Source organism: Salmo salar, chromosome ssa19, assembly GCF_905237065.1.
Source record: "Salmo salar chromosome ssa19, Ssal_v3.1, whole genome shotgun sequence".
Classification (NCBI taxonomy): domain Eukaryota; kingdom Metazoa; phylum Chordata; class Actinopteri; order Salmoniformes; family Salmonidae; genus Salmo; species Salmo salar.
The window spans coordinates 87348718-87366464 of NC_059460.1; the positions used below are offsets into that span (position 1 = coordinate 87348718).

The following is a 17747-nucleotide window of genomic DNA, read 5'->3' on the forward strand; positions in this document are numbered from 1 at the left end:
GAGGCATATCTGTTCTGTTCTTGGAGACATATCTGTTCTTGGAGACATATCTGTTCTGTTCTTAGAGACATATCTGTTCTGTTCTGTTCTTGGAGACATATCTGTTCTGTTCTGTTCTTAGAGACATATCTGTTCTGTTCTGTTCTGTTCTTAGAGACATATCTGTTCTGTTCTTAGAGACATATCTGTTCTGTTCTTAGAGACATATCTGTTCTGTTCTTAGAGACATATCTGTTCTGTTCTTAGAGGCATATCTGTTCTGTTCTTAGAGACATATCTGTTCTGTTCTGTTCTTAGAGACATATCTGTTCTGTTCTGTTCTTAGAGACATATCTGTTCTGTTCTTAGAGGCATATCTGTTCTGTTCTTTCTTAGAGACATATCTGTTCTGTTCTGTTCTTAGAGACATATCTGTTCTGTTCTTGGAGACATATCTGTTCTGTTCTTAGAGACATATCTGTTCTGTTCTTGGAGACATATCTGTTCTGTTCTGTTCTGTTCTTGGAGACATATCTGTTCTGTTCTTAGAGACATATCTGTTCTGTTCTGTTCTTGGAGACATATCTGTTCTGTTCTGTTCTTGGAGACATATCTGTTCTGTTCTGTTCTTAGAGGCATATCTGTTCTGTTCTGTTTTTAGAGACATATCTGTTCTGTTCTTAGAGACATATCTGTTCTGTTCTGTTCTTGGAGACATATCTGTTCTGTTCTGTTCTTGGAGACATATCTGTTCTGTTCTGTTCTTGGAGACATATCTGTTCTGTTCTTAGAGACATATCTGTTCTGTTCTTAGAGACATATCTGTTCTGTTCTTAGAGACATCTCTGTTCTGTTCTTAGAGACATATCTGTTCTGTTCTGTTCTGTTCTTGGAGACATATCTGTTCTGTTCTTAGAGACATATCTGTTCTGTTCTTAGAGACATCTCTGTTCTGTTCTTAGAGACATATCTGTTCTGTTCTGTTCTGTTCTTAGAGACATATCTGTTCTGTTTTTAGAGACATATCTGTTCTGTTCTTGGAGACATATCTGTTCTGTTCTGTTGTTAGAGACATATCTGTTCTGTTCTTAGAGACATATCTGTTCTGTTCTTGGAGACATATCTGTTCTGTTCTTGGAGACATATCTGTTCTCAGAGACATATCTGTTCTGTTCTGTTCTTAGAGACATATCTGTTCTGTTCTTGGAGACATATCTGTTCTCAGAGACATATCTGTTCTGTTCTTGGAGACATATCTGTTCTGCTCTGTTCTTAGAGACATATCTTTTCTGTTTTTAGAGACATATCTGTTCTGTTCTGTTCTTGGAGACATATCTGTTCTGTTCTTGGAGGCATATCTGTTCTGTTCTGTTGTTAGAGACATATCTGTTCTGTTCTTAGAGACATATCTGTTCTGTTCTTGGAGACATATCTGTTCTGTTCTTGGAGACATATCTGTTCTCAGAGACATATCTGTTCTGTTCTGTTCTTAGAGACATATCTGTTCTGTTCTTGGAGACATATCTGTTCTCAGAGACATATCTGTTCTGTTCTTGGAGACATATCTGTTCTGCTCTGTTCTTAGAGACATATCTGTTCTGTTTTTAGAGACATATCTGTTCTGTTCTGTTCTTGGAGACATATCTGTTCTGTTCTTGGAGGCATATCTGTTCTGTTCTTAGAGACATATCTGTTATGTTCTGTTCTTGGAGACATATCTGTTCTGTTCTTAGAGGCATATCTGTTCTTGGAGACATATCTGTTCTGTTCTTAGAGACATATCTGTTCTGTTCTTGGAGACATATCTGTTCTGTTCTTGGAGACATATCTGTTCTGTTCTTGGAGACATATCTGTTCTGTTCTGTTCTTAGAGACATATCTGTTCTGTTCTGTTCTTAGAGACATATCTGTTCTGTTCTTGGAGACATATCTGTTCTGTTCTGTTCTTAGAGACATATCTGTTCTGTTCTTAGAGACATATCTGTTCTGTTCTTAGAGACATATCTGTTCTGTTCTTAGAGACATATCTGTTCTGTTCTTAGAGACATATCTGTTCTGTTCTTAGAGACATATCTGTTCTGTTCTTAGAGACATATCTGTTCTGTTCTTAGAGACATATCTGTTCTGTTCTGTTCTTAGAGACATATCTGTTCTGTTCTGTTCTTAGAGGCATATCTGTTCTGTTCTTGGAGACATATCTGTTCTTGGAGACATATCTGTTCTGTTCTTAGAGACATATCTGTTCTGTTCTGTTCTTGGAGACATATCTGTTCTGTTCTGTTCTTGGAGACATATCTGTTCTGTTCTGTTCTTAGAGACATATCTGTTCTGTTCTGTTCTTGGAGACATATCTGTTCTGTTCTGTTCTTGGAGACATATCTGTTCTGTTCTGTTCTTAGAGACATATCTGTTCTGTTCTTAGAGACATATCTGTTCTGTTCTGTTCTTAGAGACATATCTGTTCTGTTCTGTTCTTAGAGACATATCTGTTCTGTTCTGTTCTTAGAGGCATATCTGTTCTGTTCTTGGAGACATATCTGTTCTTGGAGACATATCTGTTCTGTTCTTAGAGACATATCTGTTCTGTTCTGTTCTTGGAGACATATCTGTTCTGTTCTGTTCTTAGAGACATATCTGTTCTGTTCTGTTCTGTTCTTAGAGACATATCTGTTCTGTTCTTAGAGACATATCTGTTCTGTTCTTAGAGACATATCTGTTCTGTTCTTAGAGACATATCTGTTCTGTTCTTAGAGGCATATCTGTTCTGTTCTTAGAGACATATCTGTTCTGTTCTGTTCTTAGAGACATATCTGTTCTGTTCTGTTCTTAGAGACATATCTGTTCTGTTCTTAGAGGCATATCTGTTCTGTTCTTTCTTAGAGACATATCTGTTCTGTTCTGTTCTTAGAGACATATCTGTTCTGTTCTTGGAGACATATCTGTTCTGTTCTTAGAGACATATCTGTTCTGTTCTTGGAGACATATCTGTTCTGTTCTGTTCTGTTCTTGGAGACATATCTGTTCTGTTCTTAGAGACATATCTGTTCTGTTCTGTTCTTGGAGACATATCTGTTCTGTTCTGTTCTTGGAGACATATCTGTTCTGTTCTGTTCTTAGAGGCATATCTGTTCTGTTCTGTTTTTAGAGACATATCTGTTCTGTTCTTAGAGACATATCTGTTCTGTTCTGTTCTTGGAGACATATCTGTTCTGTTCTGTTCTTGGAGACATATCTGTTCTGTTCTGTTCTTGGAGACATATCTGTTCTGTTCTTAGAGACATATCTGTTCTGTTCTTAGAGACATATCTGTTCTGTTCTTAGAGACATCTCTGTTCTGTTCTTAGAGACATATCTGTTCTGTTCTGTTCTGTTCTTGGAGACATATCTGTTCTGTTCTTAGAGACATATCTGTTCTGTTCTTAGAGACATCTCTGTTCTGTTCTTAGAGACATATCTGTTCTGTTCTGTTCTGTTCTTAGAGACATATCTGTTCTGTTTTTAGAGACATATCTGTTCTGTTCTTGGAGACATATCTGTTCTGTTCTGTTGTTAGAGACATATCTGTTCTGTTCTTAGAGACATATCTGTTCTGTTCTTGGAGACATATCTGTTCTGTTCTTGGAGACATATCTGTTCTCAGAGACATATCTGTTCTGTTCTGTTCTTAGAGACATATCTGTTCTGTTCTTGGAGACATATCTGTTCTCAGAGACATATCTGTTCTGTTCTTGGAGACATATCTGTTCTGCTCTGTTCTTAGAGACATATCTTTTCTGTTTTTAGAGACATATCTGTTCTGTTCTGTTCTTGGAGACATATCTGTTCTGTTCTTGGAGGCATATCTGTTCTGTTCTGTTGTTAGAGACATATCTGTTCTGTTCTTAGAGACATATCTGTTCTGTTCTTGGAGACATATCTGTTCTGTTCTTGGAGACATATCTGTTCTCAGAGACATATCTGTTCTGTTCTGTTCTTAGAGACATATCTGTTCTGTTCTTGGAGACATATCTGTTCTCAGAGACATATCTGTTCTGTTCTTGGAGACATATCTGTTCTGCTCTGTTCTTAGAGACATATCTGTTCTGTTTTTAGAGACATATCTGTTCTGTTCTGTTCTTGGAGACATATCTGTTCTGTTCTTGGAGGCATATCTGTTCTGTTCTTAGAGACATATCTGTTATGTTCTGTTCTTGGAGACATATCTGTTCTGTTCTTAGAGGCATATCTGTTCTTGGAGACATATCTGTTCTGTTCTTAGAGACATATCTGTTCTGTTCTTGGAGACATATCTGTTCTGTTCTTGGAGACATATCTGTTCTGTTCTTGGAGACATATCTGTTCTGTTCTGTTCTTAGAGACATATCTGTTCTGTTCTGTTCTTAGAGACATATCTGTTCTGTTCTTGGAGACATATCTGTTCTGTTCTGTTCTTAGAGACATGTCTGTTCTGTTCTTGGAGACATGTCTGTTCTGTTCTTGGAGACGTCTGTTGGATTACTGTCATTGATATTCCATTCACCCAGTTCAATGTAACATCTCCAGGTTCAGGTTACTACATGATACTCTAATGTTCCCTATACCCATCATGAGGTTGCTACAACCTAGACTATGAATGAAAGTTTACAACATAGGTGCACACCGGTCGAGTGACAAATTTGAGATGACAGACAGTGATACATGGACAGACAGTGACATTCAATACCGCCTTGCACACTCTTACCTGCATCTAGCTGATCTAGGGTGTCATCATTAGTCCAACAGTTGCAAACAATAGTTTCTATTGGACAAATTCAGGTATGTTTATCACCGTTTTGTTCTGTTTGCTTCCGTTTAAGAAACGTTTTTCGACAGAATCATTGGAATGAATACACCCCTGATCACATGTAAACACAGCTCACTTTCATAGCAGCCACGTTGTATTCCTTCTCTCATCTATGCGCTCTCCTCCTCTCAATGCTTCCCTTTGCATGTCGACTTCAATTCACAACACATCAGCTGTATTTGACCAGGTCAAAAAAACCTTTCCAAGCCAAACCGTTACACACAGCCTATATTGTTGTCACCATATTAGCTAAAGTAATGTCGTAGTCAGCATAGCTAATATAACTAATGCGTTAGTAAACCCCCTACCTACAATCATGCAGTAACGTTACAGTGTACAGTTACTAAGCAGTTACATCGGCGGGTCTCGGTGGCAATAAATTTGTAAAACCAAAAGCTTACCTTGACGTGGAAGAGTTCCAGTTTTGTGTTGGAAAGACATAGCCAGCTAGCTAACATAGCAACCCTCTGTTATAACCAGCTAGCTAACATAGCAACCCTCTGTTATAACCAGCTAGCTAACATAGCAACCCTCTGTTAAAGCCAGCTAGCTAACATAGCATCCCTCTGTTATAACCAGCTAGCTAACATAGCATCCCTCTGTTATAACCAGCTAGCTAACATAGCATCCCTCTGTTATAGCCAGCTAGCTAACATAGCATCCCTCTGTTATAACCAGCTAGCTAACATAGCATCCCTCTGTTATAGCCAGCTAGCTAACATAGCATCCCTCTGTTATAGCCAGCTAGCTAACATAGCATCCCTCTGTTATAGCCAGCTAGCTAACATAGCATCCCTCTGTTATAACAAGCTAGCTAACATAGCATCCCTCTGTTATAACCAGCTAGCTAACATAGCATCCCTCTGTTATAGCCAGCTAGCTAACATAGCATCCCTCTGTTATAACCAGCTAGCTAACATAGCATCCCTCTGTTATAGCCAGCTAGCTAACATAGCATCCCTCTGTTATAACCAGCTAGCTAACATAGCATCCCTCTGTTATAGCCAGCTAGCTAACATAGCATCCCTCTGTTATAGCCAGCTAGCTAACATAGCATCCCTCTGTTATAGCCAGCTAGCTAACATAGCATCCCTCTGTTATAACCAGCTAGCTAACATAGCATCCCTCTGTTTGAGACGGGTGATTCAGTTTGTTTGAACTAGCTAGCTGCATTTGAAAGCTAAGTAAGTGAAACTGAAAAAGAAATGACTCTCTTTCTCTCTCTCTATTTCACTCTTGCTTGTCCATCATTTTGAAAGAAATGAATTTGTTCAAAACTATTCAACTGTCTTTCTCTCTCTTTGAGTCAACTACTTACCACATTTATACATTTACATTTACATTTAAGTCATTTAGCAGACGCTCTTATCCAGAGCGACTTACAAATTGGTGCATTCACCTTATAATATCCAGTGGAACAACCACTTTACAATAGTGCATCTAAATCTTTTAAGGGGGGGTTAGAAGGATTACTTTATCCTATCCCAGATATTCCTTAAAGAGGTGGGGTTTCAGGTGTCTCCGGAAGGTGGTGATTGACTCCGCTGTCCTGGCGTCGTGAGGGGGCTTGTTCCACCATTGGGGTGCCAGAGCAGCGAACAGTTTTGACTGGGCTGAGCGGGAACTGTGCTTCCTCAGAGGTAGGGAGGCGAGCAGGCCAGAGGTGGATGAACGCAGTGCCCTTGTTTGGGTGTAGGGCCTGATCAGAGCCTGAAGGTATGGAGGTGCCGTTCCCTTCACAGCTCCGTAGGCAAGCACCATGGTCTTGTAGCGGATGCGAGCTTCGACTGGAAGCCAGTGGAGAGAGCGGAGGAGCGGGGTGACGTGAGAGAACTTGGGAAGGTTGAACACTAGACGGGCTGCGGCGTTCTGGATGAGTTGTAGGGGTTTAATGGCACAAGCAGGGAGCCCAGCCAACAACGAGTTGCAGTAATCCAGACGGGAGATGACAAGTGCCTGGATTAGGACCTGCGCCGCTTCCTGTGTGAGGCATGGTCGTACTCTGCGAATGTTGTAGAGCATGAACCTACAGGATCGGGTCACCGCCTTGATGTTAGGCTGCAGCGCTAGTTAGCTGTAGCTTATGCTTTCAGTACTAGATTCATTCTCTGATCCTTTGATTGGGTTGACAACATGTCAGTTCTTGCTGCAAGAGCTCTGGTAGGTTGGAGGACGTCCTCCGGAAGTTGTCATAATTACTGTGGAAGTCTATGGAAAGGGGTGAGAACCATGAGCCTCCTAGGTTTTGTATTGAAGTCAATGTATCTAGAGGAAGACGGAAGCTAGCTGTCCTCCGGCTACACCATGGTGCTACCCTACAGAGTGCTGTTGAGGCTAGTTTAGACATTCATTGCAAAATAGTGTGTTTTAATTTGGTGACGTGACTATATTTAGTATAGTTTTATCTAAAAAGGTTAACTTTTTATATGTTTTAAAATATATTTCTATGAAATTCACTGAGGAGGATGGTCCTCCCGATCCTCCTCTGAGGAGCCTCCACTGGTCTACACAGTACATGTAGTCTAGACAGTACATGTAGTCTAGACAGTACATATAGTCTAGACAGTACATGTAGTCTAGACAGTACATATAGTCTACACAGTACATATAGTCTAGACAGTACATGTAGTCTAGCCAGTACATGTAGTCTAGCCAGTACATGTAGTCTACACAGTACATGTAATCTACACAGTACATGTAGTCTACACAGTACATGTAGTCTAGACAGTACATGTAGTCTAGACAGTACATGTAGTCTAGACAGTACATGTAGTCTAGCCAGTACATGTAGTCTAGCCAGTACATGTAGTCTAGACAGTACATGTAGTCTAGACAGTACATGTAGTCTAGACAGTACATGTAGTCTAGCCAGTACATGTAGTCTAGCCAGTACATGTAGTCTAGACAGTACATGTAGTCTAGACAGTACATGTAGTCTAGACAGTACATGTAGTCTAGACAGTACATGTAGTCTAGACAGTACATGTAGTCTAGCCAGTACATGTAGTCTACACAGTACATGTAGTCTAGACAGTACATGTAGTCTAGACAGTACATGTAGTCTAGCCAGTACATGTAGTCTAGACAGTACATGTAGTCTAGACAGTACATATAGTCTAGACAGTACATATAGTCTAGACAGTACATGTAGTCTAGACAGTACATGTAGTCTGGACAGTACATATGGGCCCAGTCGTTCTGTTACTAAACTGACTAACGGACAAGACACACAGTCTGAATGGGAGGAACACTGATTTATGATGATGATTTAGGTCTGACAGAGAAACGAAAACAGATGGCTGCCATCACTAAGGAAACAGCTGCCATCACTAAGGAAACAGCTGCCAAGTCTAACATCGTTAAGGAAACAGCTGCCAAGTCTAACATCACTAAGGAAACAGCTGCCATCACTAAGGAAACAGCTGCCATCACTAAGGAAACAGCTGCCATCACTAAGGAAACAGCTGCCATCACTAAGGAAACAGCTGCCAAGTCTAATATCGTTTAGGAAACAGCTGCCAAGACTAACATCGTTAAGGAAACAGCTGCCATCACTAAGGAAACAGCTGCCAAGTCTAACATCACTAAGGAAACAGCTGCCAAGTCTAAAATCACTAAGGAAACAGCTGCCAAGTCTAACATCACTAAGGAAACAGCTGCCAAGTCTGACATCACTAAGGAAACAGCTGCCAAGTCTAACATCACTAAGGAAACAGCTGCCAAGTCTAACATCGTTAAGGAAACAGCTGCCAAGTCTAACATCACTAAGGAAACAGCTGCCATCACTAAGGAAACAGCTGCCAAGTCTAACATCACTAAGGAAACAGCTGCCAAGTCTAGCATCACGAAGGAAACAGCTGCCAAGTCTAACATCACTAAGGAAACAGCTGCCAAGTCTAGCATCACTAAGGAAACAGCTGCCATCACTAAGGAAACAGCTGCCAAGTCTAACATCGTTAAGGAAACAGCTGCCAAGTCTAACATCGTTAAGGAAACAGCTGCCAAGTCTAACATCACTAAGGAAACAGCTGCCAAGTCTAACATCACTAAGGAAACAGCTGCCAAGTCTAACATCACTAAGGAAACAGCTGCCATCACTAAGGAAACAGCTGCCATCACTAAGGAAACAGCTGCCATCACTAAGGAAACAGCTGCCAAGTCTAACATCGTTAAGGAAACAGCTGCCAAGTCTAACATCACTAAGGAAACAGCTGCCAAGTCTAACATCGTTAAGGAAACAGCTGCCAAGTCTAACATCGTTAAGGAAACAGCTGCCAAGTCTAACATCGTTAAGGAAACAGCTGCCAAGTCTAACATCACTAAGGAAACAGCTGCCAAGTCTAACATCACTAAGGAAACAGCTGCCAAGTCTAACATCACTAAGGAAACAGCTGCCAAGTCTAACATCACTAAGGAAACAGCTGCCAAGTCTAACATCACTAAGGAAACAGCTGCCAAGTCTAACATCACTAAGGAAACAGCTGCCAAGTCTAACATCACTAAGGAAACAGCTGCCAAGTCTAGCATCACTAAGGAAACAGCTGCCAAGTCTAACATCACTAAGGAAACAGCTGCCAAGTCTAACATCACTAAGGAAACAGCTGCCATCACTAAGGAAACAGCTGCCAAGTCTAACATCGTTAAGGAAACAGCTGCCAAGTCTAACATCACTAAGGAAACAGCTGCCATCACTAAGGAAACAGCTGCCAAGTCTAACATCACTAAGGAAACAGCTGCCAAGTCTAACATCGTTAAGGAAACAGCTGCCAAGTCTAACATCACTAAGGAAACAGCAGCCAAGTCTAACATCACTAAGGAAACAGCTGCCAAGTCTAACATCACTAAGGAAACAGCTGCCAAGTCTAACATCACTAAGGAAACAGCTGCCAAGTCTAACATCACTAAGGAAACAGCTGCCATCACTAAGGAAACAGCTGCCAAGTCTAACATCGTTAAGGAAACAGCTGCCAAGTCTAACATCACTAAGGAAACAGCTGCCATCACTAAGGAAACAGCTGCCAAGTCTAACATCACTAAGGAAACAGCTGCCAAGTCTAACATCACTAAGGAAACAGCTGCCAAGTCTAACATCACTAAGGAAACAGCTGCCAAGTCTAACATCGTTAAGGAAACAGCTGCCAAGTCTAGCATCACTAAGGAAACAGCTGCCATCACTAAGGAAACAGCTGCCAAGTCTAACATCACTAAGGAAACAGCTGCCAAGTCTAACATCACTAAGGAAACAGCTGCCAAGTCTAGCATCGTTAAGGAAACAGCTGCCAAGTCTAACATCGTTAAGGAAACAGCTGCCATCACTAAGGAAACAGCTGCCAAGTCTAACATCGTTTAGGAAACAGCTGCCAAGTCTAGCATCACTAAGGAAACAGCTGCCAAGTCTAACATCGTTAAGGAAACAGCTGCCAAGTCTAGCATCACTAAGGAAACAGCTGCCAAGTCTAACATCACTAAGGAAACAGCTGCCAAGTCTAACATCACTAAGGAAACAGCTGCCAAGTCTAACATCACTAAGGAAACAGCTGCCAAGTCTAACATCACTAAGGAAACAGCTGCCAAGTCTAACATCACTAAGGAAACAGCTGCCATCACTAAGGAAACAGCTGCCAAGTCTAGCATCACTAAGGAAACAGCTGCCAAGTCTAACATCACTAAGGAAACAGCTGCCAAGTCTAACATCACTAAGGAAACAGCTGCCAAGTCTAGCATCGTTAAGGAAACAGCTGCCAAGTCTAACATCGTTAAGGAAACAGCTGCCAAGTCTAACATCACTAAGGAAACAGCTGCCATCACTAAGGAAACAGCTGCCAAGTCTAGCATCACTAAGGAAACAGCTGCCAAGTCTAGCATCACTAAGGAAACAGCTGCCAAGTCTAACATCGTTAAGGAAACAGCTGCCAAGTCTAACATCACTAAGGAAACAGCTGCCATCACTAAGGAAACAGCTGCCAAGTCTAGCATCACTAAGGAAACAGCTGCCAAGTCTAGCATCACTAAGGAAACAGCTGCCAAGTCTAGCATCGTTAAGGAAACAGCTGCCAAGTCTAGCATCACTAAGGAAACAGCTGCCAAGTCTAGCATCACTAAGGAAACAGCTGCCAAGTCTAGCATCGTTAAGGAAACAGCTGCCAAGTCTAGCATCACTAAGGAAACAGCTGCCAAGTCTAACATCACTAAGGAAACAGCTGCCAAGTCTAACATCACTAAGGAAACAGCTGCCATCACTAAGGAAACAGCTGCCAAGTCTAGCATCACTAAGGAAACAGCTGCCAAGTCTAACATCACTAAGGAAACAGCTGCCAAGTCTAACATCACTAAGGAAACAGCTGCCAAGTCTAGCATCGTTAAGGAAACAGCTGCCAAGTCTAACATCACTAAGGAAACAGCTGCCATCACTAAGGAAACAGCTGCCAAGTCTAGCATCACTAAGGAAACAGCTGCCAAGTCTAGCATCACTAAGGAAACAGCTGCCAAGTGTAGCATCGTTAAGGAAACAGCTGCCAAGTCTAACATCACTAAGGAAACAGCTGCCAAGTCTAGCATCGTTAAGGAAACAGCTGCCAAGTCTAACATCACTAAGGAAACAGCTGCCAAGTCTAGCATCACTAAGAAAACAGCTGCCAAGTCTAGCATCTCTAAGGAAACAGCTGCCAAGTCTAACATCACTAAGGAAACAGCTGCCAAGTCTAACATCGTTAAGGAAACAGCTGCCATCACTAAGGAACCAGCTGCCAAGTCTAACATCACTAAGGAAACAGCTGCCAAGTCTAACATCACTAAGGAAACAGCTGCCATCACTAAGGAAACAGCTGCCAAGTCTAACATCACTAAGGAAACAGCTGCCATCACTAAGGAAACAGCTGCCAAGTCTAACATCGTTAAGGAAACAGCTGCCAAGTCTGACATCACTAAGGAAACAGCTGCCAAGTCTAACATCACTAAGGAAACAGCTGCCAAGTCTAGCATCACTAAGGAAACAGCTGCCAAGTCTAACATCACTAAGGAAACAGCTGCCAAGTCTAACATCACTAAGGAAACAGCTGCCAAGTCTAACATCGTTAAGGAAACAGCTGCCATCACTAAGGAAACAGCTGCCAAGTCTAACATCACTAAGGAAACAGCTGCCAAGTCTAACATCACTAAGGAAACAGCTGCCATCACTAAGGAAACAGCTGCCAAGTCTAACATCACTAAGGAAACAGCTGCCATCACTAAGGAAACAGCTGCCAAGTCTAACATCGTTAAGGAAACAGCTGCCAAGTCTGACATCACTAAGGAAACAGCTGCCAAGTCTAACATCGTTAAGGAAACAGCTGCCAAGTCTGACATCACTAAGGAAACAGCTGCCAAGTCTAACATCACTAAGGAAACAGATGCCAAGTCTAACATCACTAAGGAAACAGCTGCCATCACTAAGGAAACAGCTGCCAAGTCTAACATCGTTAAGGAAACAGCTGCCAAGTCTGACATCACTAAGGAAACAGCTGCCAAGTCTGACATCACTAAGGAAACAGCTGCCAAGTCTAACATCGTTAAGGAAACAGCCCACTGAGTCCAGTGCTGGCTGGCTGGCTGGCTGGCTGGCTGGCTGGCTGGCTGACAGAATAAGACAGGTATTGTGGCATCACCAGATCACTGATAGTGGAATGAGAGATAGTGTGGCATCATTTGATTTACTCAAACTAGGGCATCAGACTGCAGGCTCAACAGATATTTAGTATCTGCTTTGACCCATTGTCTTCCCCAACCACCCTACCCTATGATCCTACCCTACCCTATGTTCTACCCTACCCTACCCACCCTACCCTACCCTACCCTATGATCCTACCTCAGTCACCAGGCTGGTGGTCCCTTGGGGAACCTCATACTTCCACCCATCCCTGCAGGAGATGGTACTGTTTATCCCATACTCTTCAATAGTCTCCAAGTCCAGATCCACCGGAGTGTACATCTTACAGGACTGGTACCCAGGGCCATCTTCCAACGGTGGAAGGGTGAGGTTCAACAGCCTATCGTTGGTCAGGTTGGGTCCCTGTGTCCTGATCCAGTCCGTGTTACAGTGATGAGGGAAGTTCATGCCCGTAAACACCTGACAGAACATGTGAAACCCGTTGAAGATGTTCGGGAAGCATATCGCAGCCAACATTTGCTTCTGGAATGTTCCGAACTCTCCGACCGCTGTCAGTACCTGCCCAAACCCGGAGTTCATCTTCAGTCACAGGTGTTGGTGCAACACACAGGCTGGAAAAGTGTTCGATAGGAGATTGTTTGTCAAGTGTAGGTTTAACACCTTTGCATTGACAGGAGGGCATTAGTGGGTGGATAAATTAATGTTTAATCCGTCACAACACACTCACAGGAGTGTTATCAGGTGTCACCTGGTCATCTGTGTGCGTAAAACAACTTACTCTACAAACCTTTTAGACAAAGAATAACTTAAATTCAAAGCCTCAACAAAATACTTAATTAGTTAAAGTTAATTGATCATCTAGTGCCTTTACAGTCTATTTCATTCATTCAACACATTTTTAGATGTGTCCCTCGTGCTTATTTTTGCTTCCTTCAGCAGTCAGTGGGACTTTGTACCGAATGGAGAACGCATGTGCCAAATGGAACTTTAGACCTGCAGCAGATGTGTAGCCTGTTGCTCTGAGCCGGGAACCACGAGGACAAACATCTGGGACTGGGCTGTTCTAGGACTGGGCAGGACAGGAACCACGAGGACATACATCTAGGACTGGGCTGTTCTAGGACTGGGCTGTTCTAAGACTGGGAGGAGGGGGGGCTATGAGCCCTGTTATGGGCTGAATCTTTTACCCTCAATTCATGATGTGCAGATAATTCTCCATACATAGTGATGTGCAGATAATTCTCCATACATAGTGATGTGCAGATAATTCTCCATACATAGTGATGTGCAGATAATTCTCCATACATAGTGATGTGCAGATAATTCTCCATACATAGTGATGTGCAGATAATTCTCCATACATTTGTAAGGTTTGTTAGTGAGTCATTTGTAAGGTTTGTTTGTGAGTAATTTGTAAGGTTTGCTAAAGTAATTTGGAAGGTGTTTTGAGTCGAAGCTGTAGTGTAGGCAAGGCTTATCTATGAAATAGCTTGGATAAAGATCAAGGTTAACCACCATGGATGAGTTATATATTATTAACCCTTTATTTACCAGGTAAACCTAGATTACACAGCCTCTTTTACTACAAAAAGAACTGTGGGAGAGTTGCAGGGGAGAGGAGACAGGGTGAATGAGCCAATTGGAAGCTGGGGATGATAAGGTAACCTAATATACCAGGCATAAAAGAATCCCTGGCTCTAATGCAGAGTTCATAACCAAGTGGGGTGGTGGTAATTACCAGTTGTGAAGTCATAAATAATAGTTGGGATGCATTCATGTTTTGAACTCATTGAGAAACACAGATTGGCTAACGGCCAACAAGCTGCATCAACCATAAACTAAAAGTATAGCTTGTAAACAAATTGTTTTTTTTTAAGTAATGTTTTGTTATTGCATATAACTTTCTGAAAATGCTGCTTAAGGTAATTTCAATAGTAGGTGATATCAAAGTAGAGGCCTTGGACCCATTCCGAAATGGACCAGGGGCTTTCCCACCCGGACCTGATATGCCTAAATAAAAAATATATGTATAGAGATCCGTTCTGAATGGAACGGAGGACAAGTAGACCCGTTCCATATAGACCTGGTCGGATTGTTCAATCCGAGTGAGGTAAGCAGCAGAAAGTCTTTTTTTAAGCTACTTTATTATCCAGAGCTGATAAAGCGTGAGAGGAGGGAGAGAGAGGTGCCGCTCTAGCAGGAGGGGGAGGGAGCGAGTGACACAGGAGAGCGGGGAGGAGCTTAGCATTCTCTCAACCAGCTTCATGAGGTAGTCACCTGGAATGCATTTAAATTAACAGGTGTGCCTTAATTTGTGGAAGGGGTGGTACACAGAAGATAGCACTATTTGGTAAAATACCAAGTCCATATTATGGCAAGAACAGCTCAAATAAGCAAAGAGAAATGTCAGTCCATCGTTACTTTAAGACATGAAGTTCAGTCAATGCGGAACATTTTAAGAAATTTATTAAACGTTTCTTCAAGTGCAGTCGCAAAAACCATCAAGCGCTATGATGAAACTGGCTCTCATGAGAACCACCACAGGAAAGGAAGACCCAGAGTTACCTCTGCTGCAGACGGTAAGTTCATTAGAGTTACCAGCCTCAGACTGCAGCCCAAATAAATGCTTCACAGAGTTCAAGTAACAGACACATCTCAACATCAACTGTTCAGAGGAGACTGCATGAATCAGGCCTTCATGGTCGAATTGCTGCAAAGAAACCACTACTAAAGGACACCAATAATAAGAAGAGACTTGCTTGGGCCAAGAAACACGATGAATGGACATTAGACCGGTGGAAATCTGTCCTTTGAGGAGTCCAAATTTGAGATGTTTGGTTCCAACTGCTGTGTCTTCATGAGACGCAGAATAGCTGAACAGATGAATGCCTCGTCCTTCTCACCAGCTGTGATTTTGGGCAGCTCCATGGTAAGAAATGTGACTGTTCCTGGAGCAAAAACAATGTCCCATCCTGGAGGTCGAGTAAAGGACATTACTAAGCTGGTCCTGAATGTACTACACCAGGACATGGACATTGATTCTATTGTAGTCCATGTGGGTTTTAATGACATTACTAAGCTGGTCCTGAATGTACTACACCAGGACATGGACATTGATTCTATCCTAGTCCATGTGAGTTTTAATGACATTACTAAGCTGGTCCTGAATGTACTACACCAGGACATGGACATTGATTATATCCTAGTCCATGTGGGTTTTAATGACATTACTAAGCTGGTCCTGAATGTACTACACCAGGACATGGACATTGATTCTATCCTAGTCCATGTGAGTTTTAATGACATTACTAAGCTGGTCCTGAATGTACTACACCAGGACATGGACATTGATTCTATCCTAGTCCATGTGAGTTTTAATGACATTACTAAGCTGGTCCTGAATGTACTACACCAGGACATGGACATTGATTCTATCCTAGTCCATGTGAGTTTTAATGACATTACTAAGCTGGTCCTGAATGTACTACACCAGGACATCGACATTGATTCTATTGTAGTCCATGTGGGTTTTAATGACATTACTAAGCTGGTCCTGAATGTGCTACACCAGGACATGGACATTGATTCTATCCTAGTGCATGTGAGTTTTAATGACATTACTAAGCTGGTCCTGAATGTGCTACACCAGGACATGGTCATTGATTCTATCCTAGTCCATGTGGGTTTTAATGACATTATGAAGGGCAGCTCTGAACAGTTGAAACTGGATTTTAAAGAGCTGATTAACTCTCTGCTAGACATGAATTAAAGACCCATCTTATCTGGCCCTGATCCCTCTCTGAATTGAGGCATTGAACGCTTCAGCAGGATTCTTTACTTCACAACTGGCTATGTGATTATAGCAGATCAATGGGTGTAACTTTTGTTGACAATTTCGATACCTTTTGGAAACATAACAGGTTTTATAAGGAGGATGGGATCCACCCAAATCATTTGGGTTCCTGAATCCTTTCACAGCACTATAAGGCTGCGTTGAGACAATTACTTATCAAGGTCCCAAGCCCAGCTCAGCTAATTCCTACCACTGTGACGCTGAGTCATCATAATGCTTCAGGAAATGTACCAGGGGCATTGGTAGGCACAATGTAAGTAACTTAATTTATGTCTCTCTAACTGCCCTGAATTCCTCTGCTGATCCTACAGCTGTTGTACATAGTAATCATGTGCCTATGAACCAGAGTTATACTGTTAACACTGAGGTGGTGTGTCCTAGTAGGAAGTCCATTTAGATAATACCTTTGATGATACAGTGGTAGAAATACATGGTTATAACATTTACAGAAAAGACAGAAATACCAAAAGGTGGAGGTGTTGCTGTTCATATTCAGAACCACATTCCTGTAAAGATTAGAGAGGATCTCATGTTAAATACTGTTGAAGTAATATGGCTGCAGGTTCATCTGCCTCACCTAAAGCCCATTCTGGTGGGAAGCTGCTATAGACCACCCAGTGCTAACAGTCAGTATCTGGATAATGTTAAATACTGTTGAAGTAATATGGCTGCAGGTTCATCTGCCTCACCTAAAGCCCATTCTGGTGGGAAGCTGCTATAGACCACCAAGTGCTAACAGTCAGTATCTGGATAACGTGTGAGAAATGCTTGATCATGTTTGTGATATCAACAGAGAAGTATATTTTCTGGGTGATTTAAATATTGACTGGTTTTCATCAAGCTGCCCACTCAGGGAAAAACGTCAAACTGTAACCAGTGCCTGCAACCTGGTTCAGGTTATCAGTCAACCTACCAGGGTAGTTACAAACAGCACAGGAATTAAATCAACATGTATTGGTCACATCTTTACTAACGCTGCAGAAACGTGCATTAAAGCAGTATCCAGATCCATAGGATGTAGTGATCACAATATAGTAGCCATATCTAGTAAAACCAAAGTTCCAAAGGCTGGGCCTAATATAGTGTATAAGAGGTCATACAATACGTTTTGTAGTGATTCATATGACGTAAAGAATATTTGCTGGTCTGTGGTGTGTAATGACACATTTATGAAATTGCTTATTCCAGTTACTAATAATATATATATAATATTAATTACCATTAAGAAAATGCCTGTAAAAACTGTTAAATTCCCTTGGATTGATGAGGAATTGAACATGTACCTATGATGAAAATTACAGGCCTCTCTCATCTTTTTAAGTGGGAGAACTTGCACAATTGGTGGCTTTTTTGCCCCACTGTAAGAGGTCATACAATACGTTTTGTAGTGATTCCTATGTTGATGATGTAAAGAATATTTGCTGGTCTGTGGTGTGTAATGAGGAGCA

The 17747-nt window shown here is 41.8% G+C and overlaps 1 protein-coding gene across 1 annotated transcript in view; it reads right to left on the reverse strand.

Moving 5' to 3' along the window:
• The window catches only part of slc22a13b (solute carrier family 22 member 13b), a 52441-nt gene extending 39313 nt beyond the window's left edge, over nucleotides 1-13128 (reverse strand). The window contains exon 1 of the mRNA XM_045702862.1: nucleotides 12645-13128. Within this exon, the coding sequence (XP_045558818.1) occupies nucleotides 12645-13025 (381 nt within the window). The 5' untranslated portion in view covers nucleotides 13026-13128. The remainder of the gene's footprint in view (nucleotides 1-12644) is intronic.
• Between the last annotated feature and the right edge of the window lie 4619 nt (nucleotides 13129-17747).